General features: G+C 38.4%; 1 protein-coding gene across 1 annotated transcript; it reads left to right on the top strand.

Annotated features, from left to right (window-relative positions):
* The first annotated feature begins 12,046 nt into the window (after positions 1–12,046).
* LOC143586178 (uncharacterized) lies at positions 12,047–12,667 on the top strand. Its single transcript, XM_077067780.1, has one exon. The coding sequence runs from the start codon at positions 12,047–12,049 to the stop codon at positions 12,665–12,667; it is 621 nt and encodes a 206-aa protein (XP_076923895.1).
* The last annotated feature ends 1,029 nt before the right edge of the window (positions 12,668–13,696 follow it).

The raw sequence follows: 13,696 nt of genomic DNA, 5'->3' as shown, positions 1-13,696 counted from the left end.
GAGGCATGGGGATGAGGTCGATCAGAAAATCGTTTTCGTTAAGGTTAAGCGTACAATCCTTGATCACAGAGTTAATTAAAACAGTTTCGCCATTAGCCAATTCAACTGAAAAATTTTCTTTTAAATTATCGCGCGGATCGCGCAAGTTTCTGCTCGAAGGCGCGAGAGATAAAACTTCGATCGGCGCCAGTATCAAAAAGCATAGATGCATAAAATCCGTTAAGCAAAAATGTACCATTAACTACGTCGTTATTCGCTTGCGCTTGGTGCGCGGCTTATGTTAAAAGCTCGGCCACAGCGTCACTTGGTTCGAAATTTGGTTCACCGGATTCGCTTGAGTAATCTGAACTTGTAGCCTTGGGCACGCGTTCCCGGAAATGACTTGGATCACCGCAGTTAAAGCACGATCTGGGTCGTGGGTTTTGGTAAGTTGGCTGTGGGTTCTGCGGGTAGGCTGGTGGTGTTGGCGCAATCGGATTGGAGGGAGGGTTCTACAGTACTCAACGGAGTGACCTACGCGGCCACATCGGTTACATTGTCGACCACGGGACTTGAGGTGGGTGATGAAGTCTACAGGTTGGGCAAAAGGGTTGGTTTCCTGTGTAAGGTTTCTTAGTTGGCGGGGCAGGGAGTGCGGGGTTGGTTAAGGCATAGTTGTGGACTACAGAGGTGCTGGGTAGGTTGACAGTGGGTTAGGCGCGTAAACTGGAGGTTGATAAATGGGTTGTTGGGTAATGGGCGGGTTGGTAAGCGCATAGGCTTGTCTGCGCCTACGTTTTCTGGTTATGGTTTGAGGGTTCTGGTTTGGTTTCTGTTGGTTCAGGGACAGTCTTGGGTTTGGTCTTCTCAGTTCCCCGCAGGAACAGGTTCCTGCTCTGACAATGGTTGTCGCTGAGCACAGCGGCCAATTCGATGGCGTCAGAGAGGGTTACTGGGTTTCTGGCCCATACAGAATCTTGAATTTCCATGGGGAGACCCCAAGGAATTTCTCGATGGCTCGGCGGGAAGGGGTAACAAGGTGAGGGACCAGTAAGCTTAGCTCGTGGGAAGCGCGTCGCGTACTCGCGCGCTTCACCGCCTGTATTGCTTTGAGTTCCAGAATTCTTCCTCCAGGCGCTTAACTTCGTTGGGAGGGCAGAATTCTCGCGTAAGAATTTCCTTGAATTCCTCCATGTCATGCTAGAAGCAGCCTCTGCGCCACGCGCATGAGCTACTCCATTCCACCATGTAAGCGCTCTGGATTCCAGGACACTGGAAGCATATAGGGTTCGTCTTTCTGAGGGGCATTGGGTATGGAGGAAAGCGTTTTCAATCTTCTCAAGCCATTGGAGCATCACGGTGGCTCCTTCAAGACCTGTGAACTTCGGTAGGGTTACCCGCATTAAAGGACTTAATGTTATAACTCGAGGTATTAGCATTGTTTTGGCTCAAAGCTTGGGCTATTGCGGCGGCCATTTCCTGGGAACGTTGCTGTCTACGCATGCGTGAGGCTTCTCTTCTCTGAAATCGGCGAGATAGCGGAGGCTTCTATAAAAGTTTTAATTTTAGTTAATATCTTGGTTTTAGCGCAAAGTTTTAATCTTATAAAGCTTGGTTTCACGGAGTTAGATACTATCAAAAGTTAAAGTAAAATAAATGATCCTAAATGCAGACTTAATAAAGGTAACAAATTCGAATCAAGAATCGACAATTCATGTATCACCATGACTTTCCGAATTCCCAATTTAAAATATACGAGCAAACGAGCATTGGAGATTGACGATTCATGTATCACCATGACTTTTCAATCTTCGATATAAAATATACAAGAAAATGAGTATTGGAGGTTGACAATTCATGTATCACCATGACTTTTCAAGTCTCCAACCTCAGAACATAATCGTAAATGGAAATTGAAAATCAACTATTCATGTATCACCATGACTTTTCGGATTTTCAAATCCCACAAACGAATATGTAAGTAAAATCAATAAAAATCGAAATTCACAAAAATCGAAATATCGCGGAATAAAACATAAAATCATATACTGCGCAAGTGCGAGCATATTCATAAATAACGAGTAATTAACAATAAGCGCGCAAACATGAGATTTCTCTCATGCGCGAGAAGGGACTCTTAGGTATCCTAGGCCGTTACGTCTAACCACCTATCCTAAAGTCAACGAGCTCTGATACCAATCTGTAACACCCCGACCAAAGGCGGATTATACATCGGGGCGCCACATATTGCTTCATTACTCGCGACATTATTGGTGTCAATATTTATTTATACACATTTTATCGCGCACCGCGCAGCGGGGAAAATAAAGAACATAAATCAAACATAAATCAATATATTATAAATTATAACATTCAAACAACATTAACTTGTCTTGATACATTTTAATTCTAGGTCCAAAAGTAAAAGCGTCCTACGTGTCCACAAGCTCCAAAACAGCTACTGCAAACCTGAACATGTGTTAAAATAAACGTCAAACACTTGCGTGTTGGTGAGAAATCAAGTTTAATAGATAATCATAGATAATCACAGTAAATCTGCGCGCAACACGTGTATGTCTAGAGTTTAACAAGGGTGTAATCAGATTGTGATCAAGCCTAAGATAGTTCATAGATCATAGTTCAATCCATGCTCCCAATTGAGCATAAAAACGAGAAAACATCTGTGCAAGTGTAAACAAAGAAAACCGTAAACGATAGGTCTCCCGTGTTCAACTAATGGTACCAACGGAACTGCGGAATAGGCCGAACAAAGCGGTTAATGATACACACATACAAATAAACAGCCAAGTAAACGTCCTCAACACATGGGATACTGCGCGACTAAAGTTCATAAACAAGTTTAAGACTCAAGTTTTGTATGAACACATGAACATCCCAAAGCATTTAAAATAAAAAGGGATTAGATACGAGATAACTCACATGATAAACGATGCGGTGGTAGATAAAGCAAGAACCAACTTTAAACAAGCACAAGTTAACCTATAAATAAGATTATTGTTTTAACGATTGGTTTTAAGTCTTGATTATAAGTTAGCATAATTAATAAGTAAACTATTATATATAATATATTACCGGAAAACAGGGCAGAGGAGAGGAGAAAACGGAGGCAAGAGAGGAAGACGGCAGAGAGAGCAAGGAGCAAGAGAGCAGGAGAGATTAAGTGTTTTGTGTGTGATGTGTTATGAAATTTAATGTTATTATTTATAGAGAAACCCTAGGGAACACAATCCCTAGAAAAAGGGGAAAAGATCTCAAAAAGTAAAAGATTCCAAAAGCAAAAGATATCAAAAGATATGGCAGCTGCAGGGAGCAAGATAAAGCTGACAGGGAACAGTAACAGGCATGGCGGGTCAGATAAAGGTACTGGTCAAGCATGGCAAAAGCAGATCTCAAAAGATAATGTCAGTCACTTTTTCTACCAACCAATGGGGGTTGGTACGCATGCTGCGCCGAAAGTAACTATTCAGACATTAGATAGGTTAGGTCAACAGCACAGAAGATAAGACAACACAAAAGCAAACGGCTAGATTAAACAGAAGACTAGACTAAAGGGTCAAGCGCGAGAAGGCTGAGTGCGCGAGCGCGAAGGCTGGCACAACAATCCTTAGCGCACTGCGGGAAGAATCACAAATCCTTAGCGTGCTGCGTGAAGAACAAGAATTCTAAGCGCATCGCGGGAAGAACATACATTCTTAGCGCATTGCGGGAAGAACATGCATTCTTAGCGCGCTGCGAGAAGAGTTCTCTTCACGCATCGCAGGAACAAGATGTCTTCACGCAGGCTTCCATGTAAGGAGTCTGGCGCGTGGAGCTGCAGACATCCTTAGGCGGGAAGAACCAAAGGACAAGCAAAGAGGAGGGAAACAAGGCGTAAGGGCGGGACGGCGACAAGAGGGAAAAGAAGGCGGAAAGAGAGAAGGAAGAGGGACGGGACGGCGGAAAGAAAGAGAGAGAAAGAGGCGGGAAGGAAAATATATATTATTATTAAAAGTAAAATATAAGTAAAAATATTAAATAATAAAAGAGAGATCGGGTCAGAGAAACGGGTACCTGGGTCGGGTCGGATCGGGGCAGATGTCACATATCTCGTCTATAATTGAACCCTCGATTCGTTCGGGTTTCAATAACTATCGATCGATTAATCGCATATTCATTACGATGAATTATATATTCACGTACAATCAATACAGTGAACCATGTATTCTCGTATAATTACTATGGTAATTCATGTACCCGACATTAAATATAACGTAACTACCGTCTACCGGTTAGGGTATCCCTGGTTTCGTCGGAATCGTTACAATCTCTATGCACATGTTTTTCATTATATCCGGTCCAATGGGCTCATATTACAAAACGTCACGCCCAAACATTATTACAACAAACAAAAGCTACATAAAATACATCGTGATTAATATGAAATAATACAAAAATATCTTAACAAAACAAGGCCCTACATAAATATTATTATCATAAAAATTGTTAACTACTTTTAGTATTAACTATCGTTTGCATTATTAAAGATAACACCAACACCAACACCAACACCAACACCAACACCAATAGTAATAGTTATACTAATAACAATAATAACTGAAAACGATAAAGGCTTTATTAAAAAAAAAATAAGAAAAAACTTTAGCATATGTGTTTTTAATATAACAATAATAGCATAATTCCTTATTTTCTAGCTAATAGGTAAAACAGAAGTTACTAAAAAAACGATAAAAGGGTAACTTGGGAGTAAAACAGGCCACAACTAACCATTAGACACGAATTTTTTATTTGCTGAAAGCATCTTTTTACTTACTTAATAATTGAATTAAAAAAAATAGTTGATCGCTTATATTATTTAGCTTTTCTAATTCACAGTAAGGTAATGCAATCAATACTATTCCGTAAAAAAACACTACAAAATGATACACATGTAGTTAGGTACAATTGGCATCAAGTACTCTGAACAACTTGAATTTACCCTTCTCTTGGGACAAATAGTATACCAGATCTCTCATATAGATACACCGGGGTCCTGTTTGGTTCAAGGCTTTCAATGGATTTGAGATTGGAATAGGAAAGTATTCCATCCAAATTTATGTTTATTTAGTCAACTGAGGTGTTATTTGGTTCGTAAAATATTTTTAAAGGAATTGAAAATTGAATTTGAATTTGAATGGAATCATTTGAAGATAAATTTGATAAGATTCCATTCCGATTCTTTTAAAAACACATTTCGAGAACCAAACGATACCTAGGTCTTTTAGCTAATGACAATGGCCCTCCTCCTATTTGGTCGGCCTTATTAGAAGTATGTCTCCTTTCTCTTAAGGGATAACTTAATACCCTAGCTCCTGTCTTCCTTGTGTTCTTTACCGACGGACCATTGAAGTTACATATATCAGTTGGTTATGTGGTGGACCCTATTTAGTTATGAGAAGTTGTGATGTTTGTCTTTTAGTAACTTAGACTAATCCGATATTTGTTTAGTGGTTCTATCTCGTTTTTGTTCATGCCAAATTAATTTGGAGTTTAATATCTCTTCAAGTTTAAATTTTCCACTTTATATGTAAATAAATACGCAATTCTGATTTTCAAAGTGGTTTTGATTTTTTTTTCTGAAAAAATTCATTTAATTGCCGATGAATACTATAACGCCCCCACTAGTAAGAAACTAGAAGGAAAAAAGACAGAAAGAAAAAAAAAACATTGCATTTACATGCATAAGTGGACTTTATAGCCACACAACCATGTTGACTTTAAAGTTTGTCTTCCTATTAAAAATCACACACTCGAAAAATTAATGATTCCTTCCTCAAGCTGAAGTTTGTGTCATTGATCACCTCATTCTGATGCTTCCAAATAACCCACCAACAGTCATAACTATAGCTTGAAACACCTGCATTCATTTCTTGGTCATACCTATTGAAATGTGCCAAGACATAACATAGGCCGGACCCCAAGGTAACAAGTCAATTTGTAACCACCATTTTAAAACCGACCAAATTCTTCGTTCAGTTTCACAGTCGATCACCAAATAAATGATTTGTCGTTTCACTCTAAATCAATCAAAGTTGGCATAATGAAGAATGAATAAAATGCATTTGTTTTTAAGATTTTGTCTTATAGGAATACGATGCATAAGCACCCATCGAGATAAAATATTAACCTTCGAAACATGGTACTATCAACGCGTTTTCTCATCCCTTAACTAAAAAAACAACATCAATATCCAGATGCCAAACCCATTTATCCCCAAGAATGAAGTGTGACCTTCCCCAACTCATCCAATAGTCTGGATGATATTTTGGACATCTCCACTCCTTTTTCGTTCCACCTCCAAGCAACCACTATTACTCCGATTTGAAATTAGACATTTTTTCAACTCGCAAGTTAAAAATTCTTCCTAGCTAAACATCTAGCCAAAATTGTATGTGTATATGTGTTGGGTTCGTAGGCCTTGTTGGCCCGGTTTATTATATGAAGTCAAAAGAGGAGACGGGTGTGGGCGGTCGGGCCCAAGCCCGGCCCGGTTTAGATTTCTTGCATAATAATTTACTAACGCTAGTTCAGTCTCTATATAAACAACATTATGTACTTGTAATATTTGGTCACTCAATAAAGATATACCTAGTTGCCACCCGTGGACGTAGGTCAGTTTAGACCGAACTACGTTAAATCCTCGTGTTCGTTTATTGCTTTCGTGTCGTGTTCAGTTTCGTGTGTGCGTTTAATCCTAACAAGTGGTATCAGAGCTTAGGTTCGGATCACACGAAGAACACGGGAACCAACCTTCCGCCGCCGCCACCCTACTGCGCTAGGGTTCGCCGCCGCCGCTGCTTGCTGTCACCACCAGTCATCGTCATTCAAAGCCTTGCTTCCGCAGACGCTGTTGATCTTCGCTCAGTTCCGAACGCAAGTTCCTGACAGTTGCATAGTGTCTTCTTTATTGGTTGGAGACCCAGTTTTGTTTGGATCACATATTATTATTAATATTATTTTGGAGGCATTGTCATAGGCAGGGCAGGAGGCCCAGTTGAATTAATTTAGGTCATCTAAATTAATTTTCCTTTGTGGTTGCTTTGGATCGTGAAGAAAAGGGCAGTATGCCTATTTGATTAATTTTGTGGGACAAAAGTTTTGGGCAGCTTAGCCAAGAATAAAGTTGGGTCGAGATCCTACTTTGCAAAGTACGAGTCAATAACTGTTAAATCAAGATCTTATTTTTATTGAAGAACCGTTGTCAATCGGAAGAAACGTTAAAGAAACCGAGAACCAGTGCCAACCGCGTTTGTCAGGTTTTATTGTTTCAGTTTAAAGTTTCAGTTTCTGATTTTCAGTTCGTTATTCCGCTGCACGTATAAATAGGTTGATTGTTTAACAGAGTTCAGTTGAACAGTCGTTAAGTTCAGGCTCGTGCCATTGTTGTGTCTGTCTCTGTTTTTATCCAGTTTTTCGTTTTAGTCATTGTTATGGCAGAAGACGGAAAGGTTTCGATACAGAAGTTTGACGGACAGAAGTTCGGTTGGTGGAAGATGCAGATTGAGGCACTACTTTGTCAGAAAGACTTGGATGTAGTGTTTGAGGATGAAAAACCAGAAAAGCTGTCAGAAGCAGATTGGAAGAAGTTAGACAAGAAAGCTAGGGCTTGTATTACTTTGTCGTTGTCGGAAGATGTGGCGTTTAACATCATGAAAGAAACCACAGCACGTGGTATGATGGAGGCGCTATCCAACATGTATGAGAAGCCTTCGGCAGCGAATAAAGTCTATCTTATCCGAGAGCTAGTGACAACAAGAATGAAAGAGGGTGGGTCAGTTACAACTCATATCAATAATCTTAATTCGATCTTGTCCCGCTTAGTGTCAGTTGACATTAAGTTTGATGATGAAGTTCAAGGCCTCTTGTTATTATCCTCTTTGCCCGACAGTTGGTCGCAAACAGTGACTGCAGTTTGTAGTTCGTCTACAAATATTACTTTCGATGGGATTCGAGATCTGATTCTGGGAGAAGATTCAAGACGCAGAAGTTCAGGTGAATCATCAGGCAATATGCTAGTCACATAAGGTAGAGGTAGGGGAAAACAGCGAGGCAGTGGGAGCAGGAAGAGGAGTCAGTCTAAGACTCGTAAGGATATTGAATGTTGGGGTTGTAAAGAGAAAGGACACTTCAGGAATCAGTGTCCGAATGGTAAGAAAGAGGTGAACGTTACAGAAGACGACACAGATGACGGGGTCAGTAGTGATAAGGCTTTGGTTTGTAGTGTTGAGAGTAGCGTTGATGCTTGGGTGATGGATTATGGTGCATCGTTTCATGCCACTCACTGTAGTGAAACGATGAAGAATCTTAAATTTGGGGATTTTGGAAAGGTTCGACTAGCGAATGATGATATTTTAGAGGTTACGGGTATGGGAGACGTTGATTTGATAACTTCAGCCGGTACTTCTTGGACTTTGAAAGACGTGAGGGTTATTCCAAGTTTGAAGAAACGTTTGATTTCAGTTGGGCAGTTGGATGACCAGGGGCACGATGTTAAGTTCGGGAATGGGCAGTGGAAAGTAGTCAAAGGGAATCTCGTGGTTGCTCGTGGCAAGAAAATGGGTTCGTTGTATATGGTCGATATGTCACCGAAAGGAGTGGATCCAGTTTTGGTGAAAGACAAAGTCCGGTTCACAGAATCTCGTTGGCAGAAGAAGGTTCGTTTTGCAAGTAACAAACCCAGAGCCAAAGTGAAGATTCAGGATGAACGAGCTAGGAAGGTTAAATCAGTTGGGGGACATCGTGACAGTGGGAGCACAGGTCGTGTTTCAGTTACAGTTCCAGGTCGACAGTGGATTAAGAAAACCAGTATTCCAGCTGTAAAAGTCTCTCCAATGAATTACTTGCTGAATATGGAGAGTGTTTGTTCTCAGGTTATCTCAGGATCCGGTAGTTCGTTACAGTGGGAGCCGGTAGGGACAGAGAATGGGTCAGGGGCAGTTTCAGCCGTGACTGACGTGTTGGAGCTCCGGGGAGCTTCAACGAGCCTTCAGGTTAATTGATGAGAAGGCGGTGGCAACTAGAAGAAGTTTAATGTTCAGATTACAGAAGTACAATCAGGAGTGCAGACGAGAGTACTCAAGGCCTCCGAGTGGGAGATTGTTGGGTTCGTAGGCCTTGTTGGCCCGGTTTATTATATGAAGTCAAAAGAGGAGACGGGTGTGGGCGGTCGGGCCCAAGCCCGGCCCGGTTTAGATTTCTTGCATAATAATTTACTAACCCTAGTTCAGTCTCTATATAAACAACATTATGTACTTGTAATATTTGGTCACTCAATAAAGATATACCTAGTTGCCACCCGTGGACGTAGGTCAGTTTAGACCGAACCACGTTAAATCCTCGTGTTCGTTTATTACTTTCGTGTCGTGTTCAGTTTCGTGTGTGCGTTTAATCCTAACAATATGTATGTATCCAAATTTTTATTAGGTTATTTTGAGCACTTGTTGACCCAAACTAAAATGTATTAATTAATGGTACGTATTAAAGTATTATATAAAATACGTTCTCAAATAAACAGAGTCGGCTTGCAGGCCGGCGAAATAAAAATAGAGCTTTATGCCCATACTTAATTAAGGCCTTCAAATTAAAACAAAAAAAAAAACATTACATGTAAATATATATTTAATCTACATATTAAAAAGAATAATAACTATTTATCTAGTGTAAGCTTATTTGTGGTTGTTGTAGGTCACAAGTTCAAGACCGGTTGTTATCACTTTTCTTTTTTAACACAATTGTCTTATAAAGGTTACAAAATCTCATTTCGATTTAGGCTTTTCTATTTAACACAATTGTTTTAAAAGGGTCACAAAATCTCATTAGATTTAGGCCTCCAATACCGTTGAGCCAATCCCGCCAATAAAAACTAAACTCATATCATTAGTACTATTTTCTAAATCCAGATATGATATAATAGTTATTTTTAACCCAAATAAAAATTAAACAGTACGTAACAATAGCTTTGAGATTAATTATTAAATCATAGAAAAAAAACAACACCCAAAATAATTACATGGTAAATAGTAGTTAACAATACCATTGATAACTTAATAAAATTTGTAATAGTATTTAGTATAGAATAAGAATATAACTCTCATCAAAATTTGAAACTAACCATGTAAAAGAGAAAAGTCAAGAGAAAAAATGAGAGGAAACTGAATTCAAAGTGCTAATACATGAGTTCTTGACTTCAAATTCAGATCTAATCAGTCCACGATGTGAAAGAGAGAATTAAGCACACCCTAATCTAATATAAAATTATATCAACATCATACTTTTAAGCGAGATCATTATCGAAGTATTAGGGTTTTAATTTTGAGACGCTCAACTCTCGGGACAATATATCACAAAGGCGCAATTATTGGGATATATTGAGTGCCGTGATTTTATATTAATTACCTTCTTTTAGGATTTTGGTTTAGCATACGATCGAGTTATTCCCACATTATGGTTCTTTAATCAAATAATATTATCTTGTGAATTGTTAGTAATGCATTCATTAAAGCTATATTCAGATTCACATGTCATTAATCGAGTTATTATATTCTAAAGCATCTAATAATACCCTTATAACCGATATTTTGTTTGTACATATAGCGGATGAAAAAGTCGGCCATACCTATTTACCAAATTAAAATAATATATCTATACATATATATCATAGTCTTCAAATGGTACCTTTTTGTCTGATAAAACAAATTCTTGGTGGGGCTTTTCGTCTCATATCAGAATCTCTCAAAATATGTCCACAAGATTTCATTTCACTTTACTCCACAATCTTTGAACAATATTTCACCCTTTGACTTACCAAAATACGGCCGACATCTAATATACATCTACTAAATCTGGTCCAACGTATGAATTTATACAAATATATTCATAATTAAATGTTAGCTAGCTGAAATTAATGTTCTTGTTGTTTTTCATCTTAACAACTCAGCCCTTTAGAGGGAAGGGTCTTTAGCAATATATCTTAATTAGCATGTGTTCTAAGATCACTAATTTGAAAGCTCTATTGGAAAATTTTTGTGAAAAAAATATATATATATGTTTAAACTTTAAATTATTTTATTCAAGGTTGTTAGTCAATTAGTCAAAGCTATTAAAATGTCCTTTAATTTGGTAAAAAAATTAAAGTTTTGGTTAATGGTTCCTTTAATTTGGTCAAAAAATTAAAGTTTTGGTCAATGATAGATGAATAGTTTCAACTTTTTACTAGTATAAATACCAAGGGAGCTCTTTGGTTGTAGATACAAAAAAACACAAAATTAATACATTCTCTCTTGTGTTTTCTCTAACTTTCTCCTTAAAAAATTCCAACATTCTTGATCATCATCATCATTTTCTTTAAGGTACTATTCGGGTGCTAGAGCCCTCTCCGGCAGTACATATTGCTTAGGCCGTGTACCCTGGGAAACAAAACGGGGATAGACCCGGAATTTGTTTTAAGGTCCCCGTGTAAAACACGATTCTCGGCCACAAAGACTACGACACCATTCTTCTTCTACTCCTTTCTTGCATTATTTTATTTCAATTCTATTGTAATTTTGATTTTTCCGATGTAATTTGTATTGTAATTTACTTACTTTCCTAGTAGGTTTGATTCCTTGTATTGTAATCATTTTATTAAAAGTGTTTTATTTTTATACGCGAACAGTTTCCTACAATCTTAAAAAAAATTTTAAAAAATAACCATTCGTGTATTCAAAACATTCTCGTGTGACTCAAACTAGTTTTGTTTCACGCGGTTGTGTTTTTAAAAAAACATTTTTTTTCGTTTATATTCAAAGGAGCGACTTTGTAGAAACGGAAACCGGTTACAATTCGGATTTTTTAACGCTAAACTCTTGGAAAAACCCATTGTTTGGTCCCTTCAAAGTTGGACTTAGAACACCTTCGGTGGGTTAATTCGAGAGTTCGGATTAAAAAATTTTGCGTAACTTTAATTTAGTAGGAGCGACCACTATTAATATTTTCGAAAAACTAACTTAGCATAGTTTATTTTTCAGAAAAAATGGCATCACCGTCATCGAGCAAGGTTACCGGTACGCCTTTGTCCGTTATGGTAGGAGCGACTACCATGGCTAATCACGCTGAAAAACCCGAGAAGTTCTCGGGTTTGCACTTTAAACGGTGGCAACAGAAGATGTTCTTCTATTTGACCACCTTGAACCTTGCGAGGTTCTTGATAGAATCCGCTCCCCTAGCCACTAACGCGGAGGGGGAGACCGACGCTCAAACTTTGAGTGCGGTAGATGCGTGGAAGCATTCGGAATTCTTATGTCGAAACTATGTGTTAAACGGTTTAGTTGACGTGTTGTATAACGTGGACTCTTCAAGAAAGTCTGCCTTATGGGAGTCTTTAGACAAAAAGTACAAAACGGAGGATGCGGGAACAAAGAAATTTGTTGTCGCCCGTTTCTTGGACTATAAAATGGCTGACTCTAAGACTGTAATTAGTCAAGTCCAAGAGTTGCAAGTTATACTTCACGACATCTTTACTGAGGGAATGACACTTAGTGAGACATTTCAAGTGGCAGCGATGATTGAAAAATTACCTCCTAGTTGGGTTGAGTTTAAGAATTATCTTAAACACAAAGGAAATGAGATGACCATTGATGATCTTATTGTTTGACTTCGGATAGAAGAAGACAATAAGAGAGCTCAAAAAGATAGCCTAGTGGATGTTTCTGTAATATTTCGGATTTTCAAACTCGTATTCGTTTACGTATAACCCGACCCGAAACATTTTTAGATCTTTAATATTAATCAAAATCAAATATTTAAAAGTAATTAAGTTTCTAATAATTCACTTTAAACCCTTGTACTTTAAATCATGTTCAAATCATTAAAAAAGTTCATTTAATAACCAAAAACTAAACTATATGGACCAAAACTGTCATTTTGTGAAACGTGCCACCACCTCCCACCGGAGCGCCGCGCGTTGGACACCACCTAGGTGGCCGCACAGCACGGGGGAGCCCATGTACAGCAGACCTAAACCGATTTCGTTCGTTAGCTCGTTTAAGGTACAAAATCGTTTATTTTAAGCATGTTTGAGTAAGTTAAGGACCAAGTAATCATCTAATAACTGAAACATAAGTCTAAGTTCGTTTCCTACCATCCAAGATCAAATCTTTTGATTATATTCAGTGATTTATTCATAAAAGTATGATTTACTTACCTAAACGGGCCGAAATCCCATAATTAGTTCGTTTTATGTTTTTCTATATAAACAAGACATAACCATCTGCTGTAAACTTTAATAAAACCCTAAGGAGCATCCTCCAGCCTTCCCTTACCTCTGTTCATTCTCTAACCTTTCGGTTTTTGCATATTCGTTAAAGATTCAAGACTTGTTCGTTGACTTTGCAAACTCAAGGACCTTTGACTTCCGTTTCTCATTATTCCTTTCACTTTCCGGGTAAGTTGTAAACTGTAAAATTGTTCATACATATTCCCTAGTCAATAACCTTCAATAAATTTCGGTGATTGAAGGGTGTTGACTGGTCAATTCGCTTAAAACCCGCTAAAGGGCAAAACAGTCAACAAGTTTGACTTTGCGTTTTCTCATGCTTCTGATCGGATTCAACATTCGGTCCAGAAGACTTTTATTTTCAAAACTTAATTTTAAGGCTACTGCTCAAAACCCGACTTCCAACTC

Source organism: Bidens hawaiensis, unplaced genomic scaffold (genome assembly GCF_021521415.1).
Source record: "Bidens hawaiensis isolate Kalapana, Puna unplaced genomic scaffold, B.hawaiensis_p1.1 tig00034444_1, whole genome shotgun sequence".
In the NCBI taxonomy this organism is placed as follows: domain Eukaryota; kingdom Viridiplantae; phylum Streptophyta; class Magnoliopsida; order Asterales; family Asteraceae; genus Bidens; species Bidens hawaiensis.
This window is presented reverse-complemented; position numbering and strand designations above follow the sequence as displayed.

Bases quoted from the DNA above. Each gene is read 5' to 3' on its own strand.
- LOC143586178 (XM_077067780.1), top strand. From the start codon at position 12,047: ATGGCATCACCGTCATCGAGCAAGGTTACCGGTACGCCTTTGTCCGTT.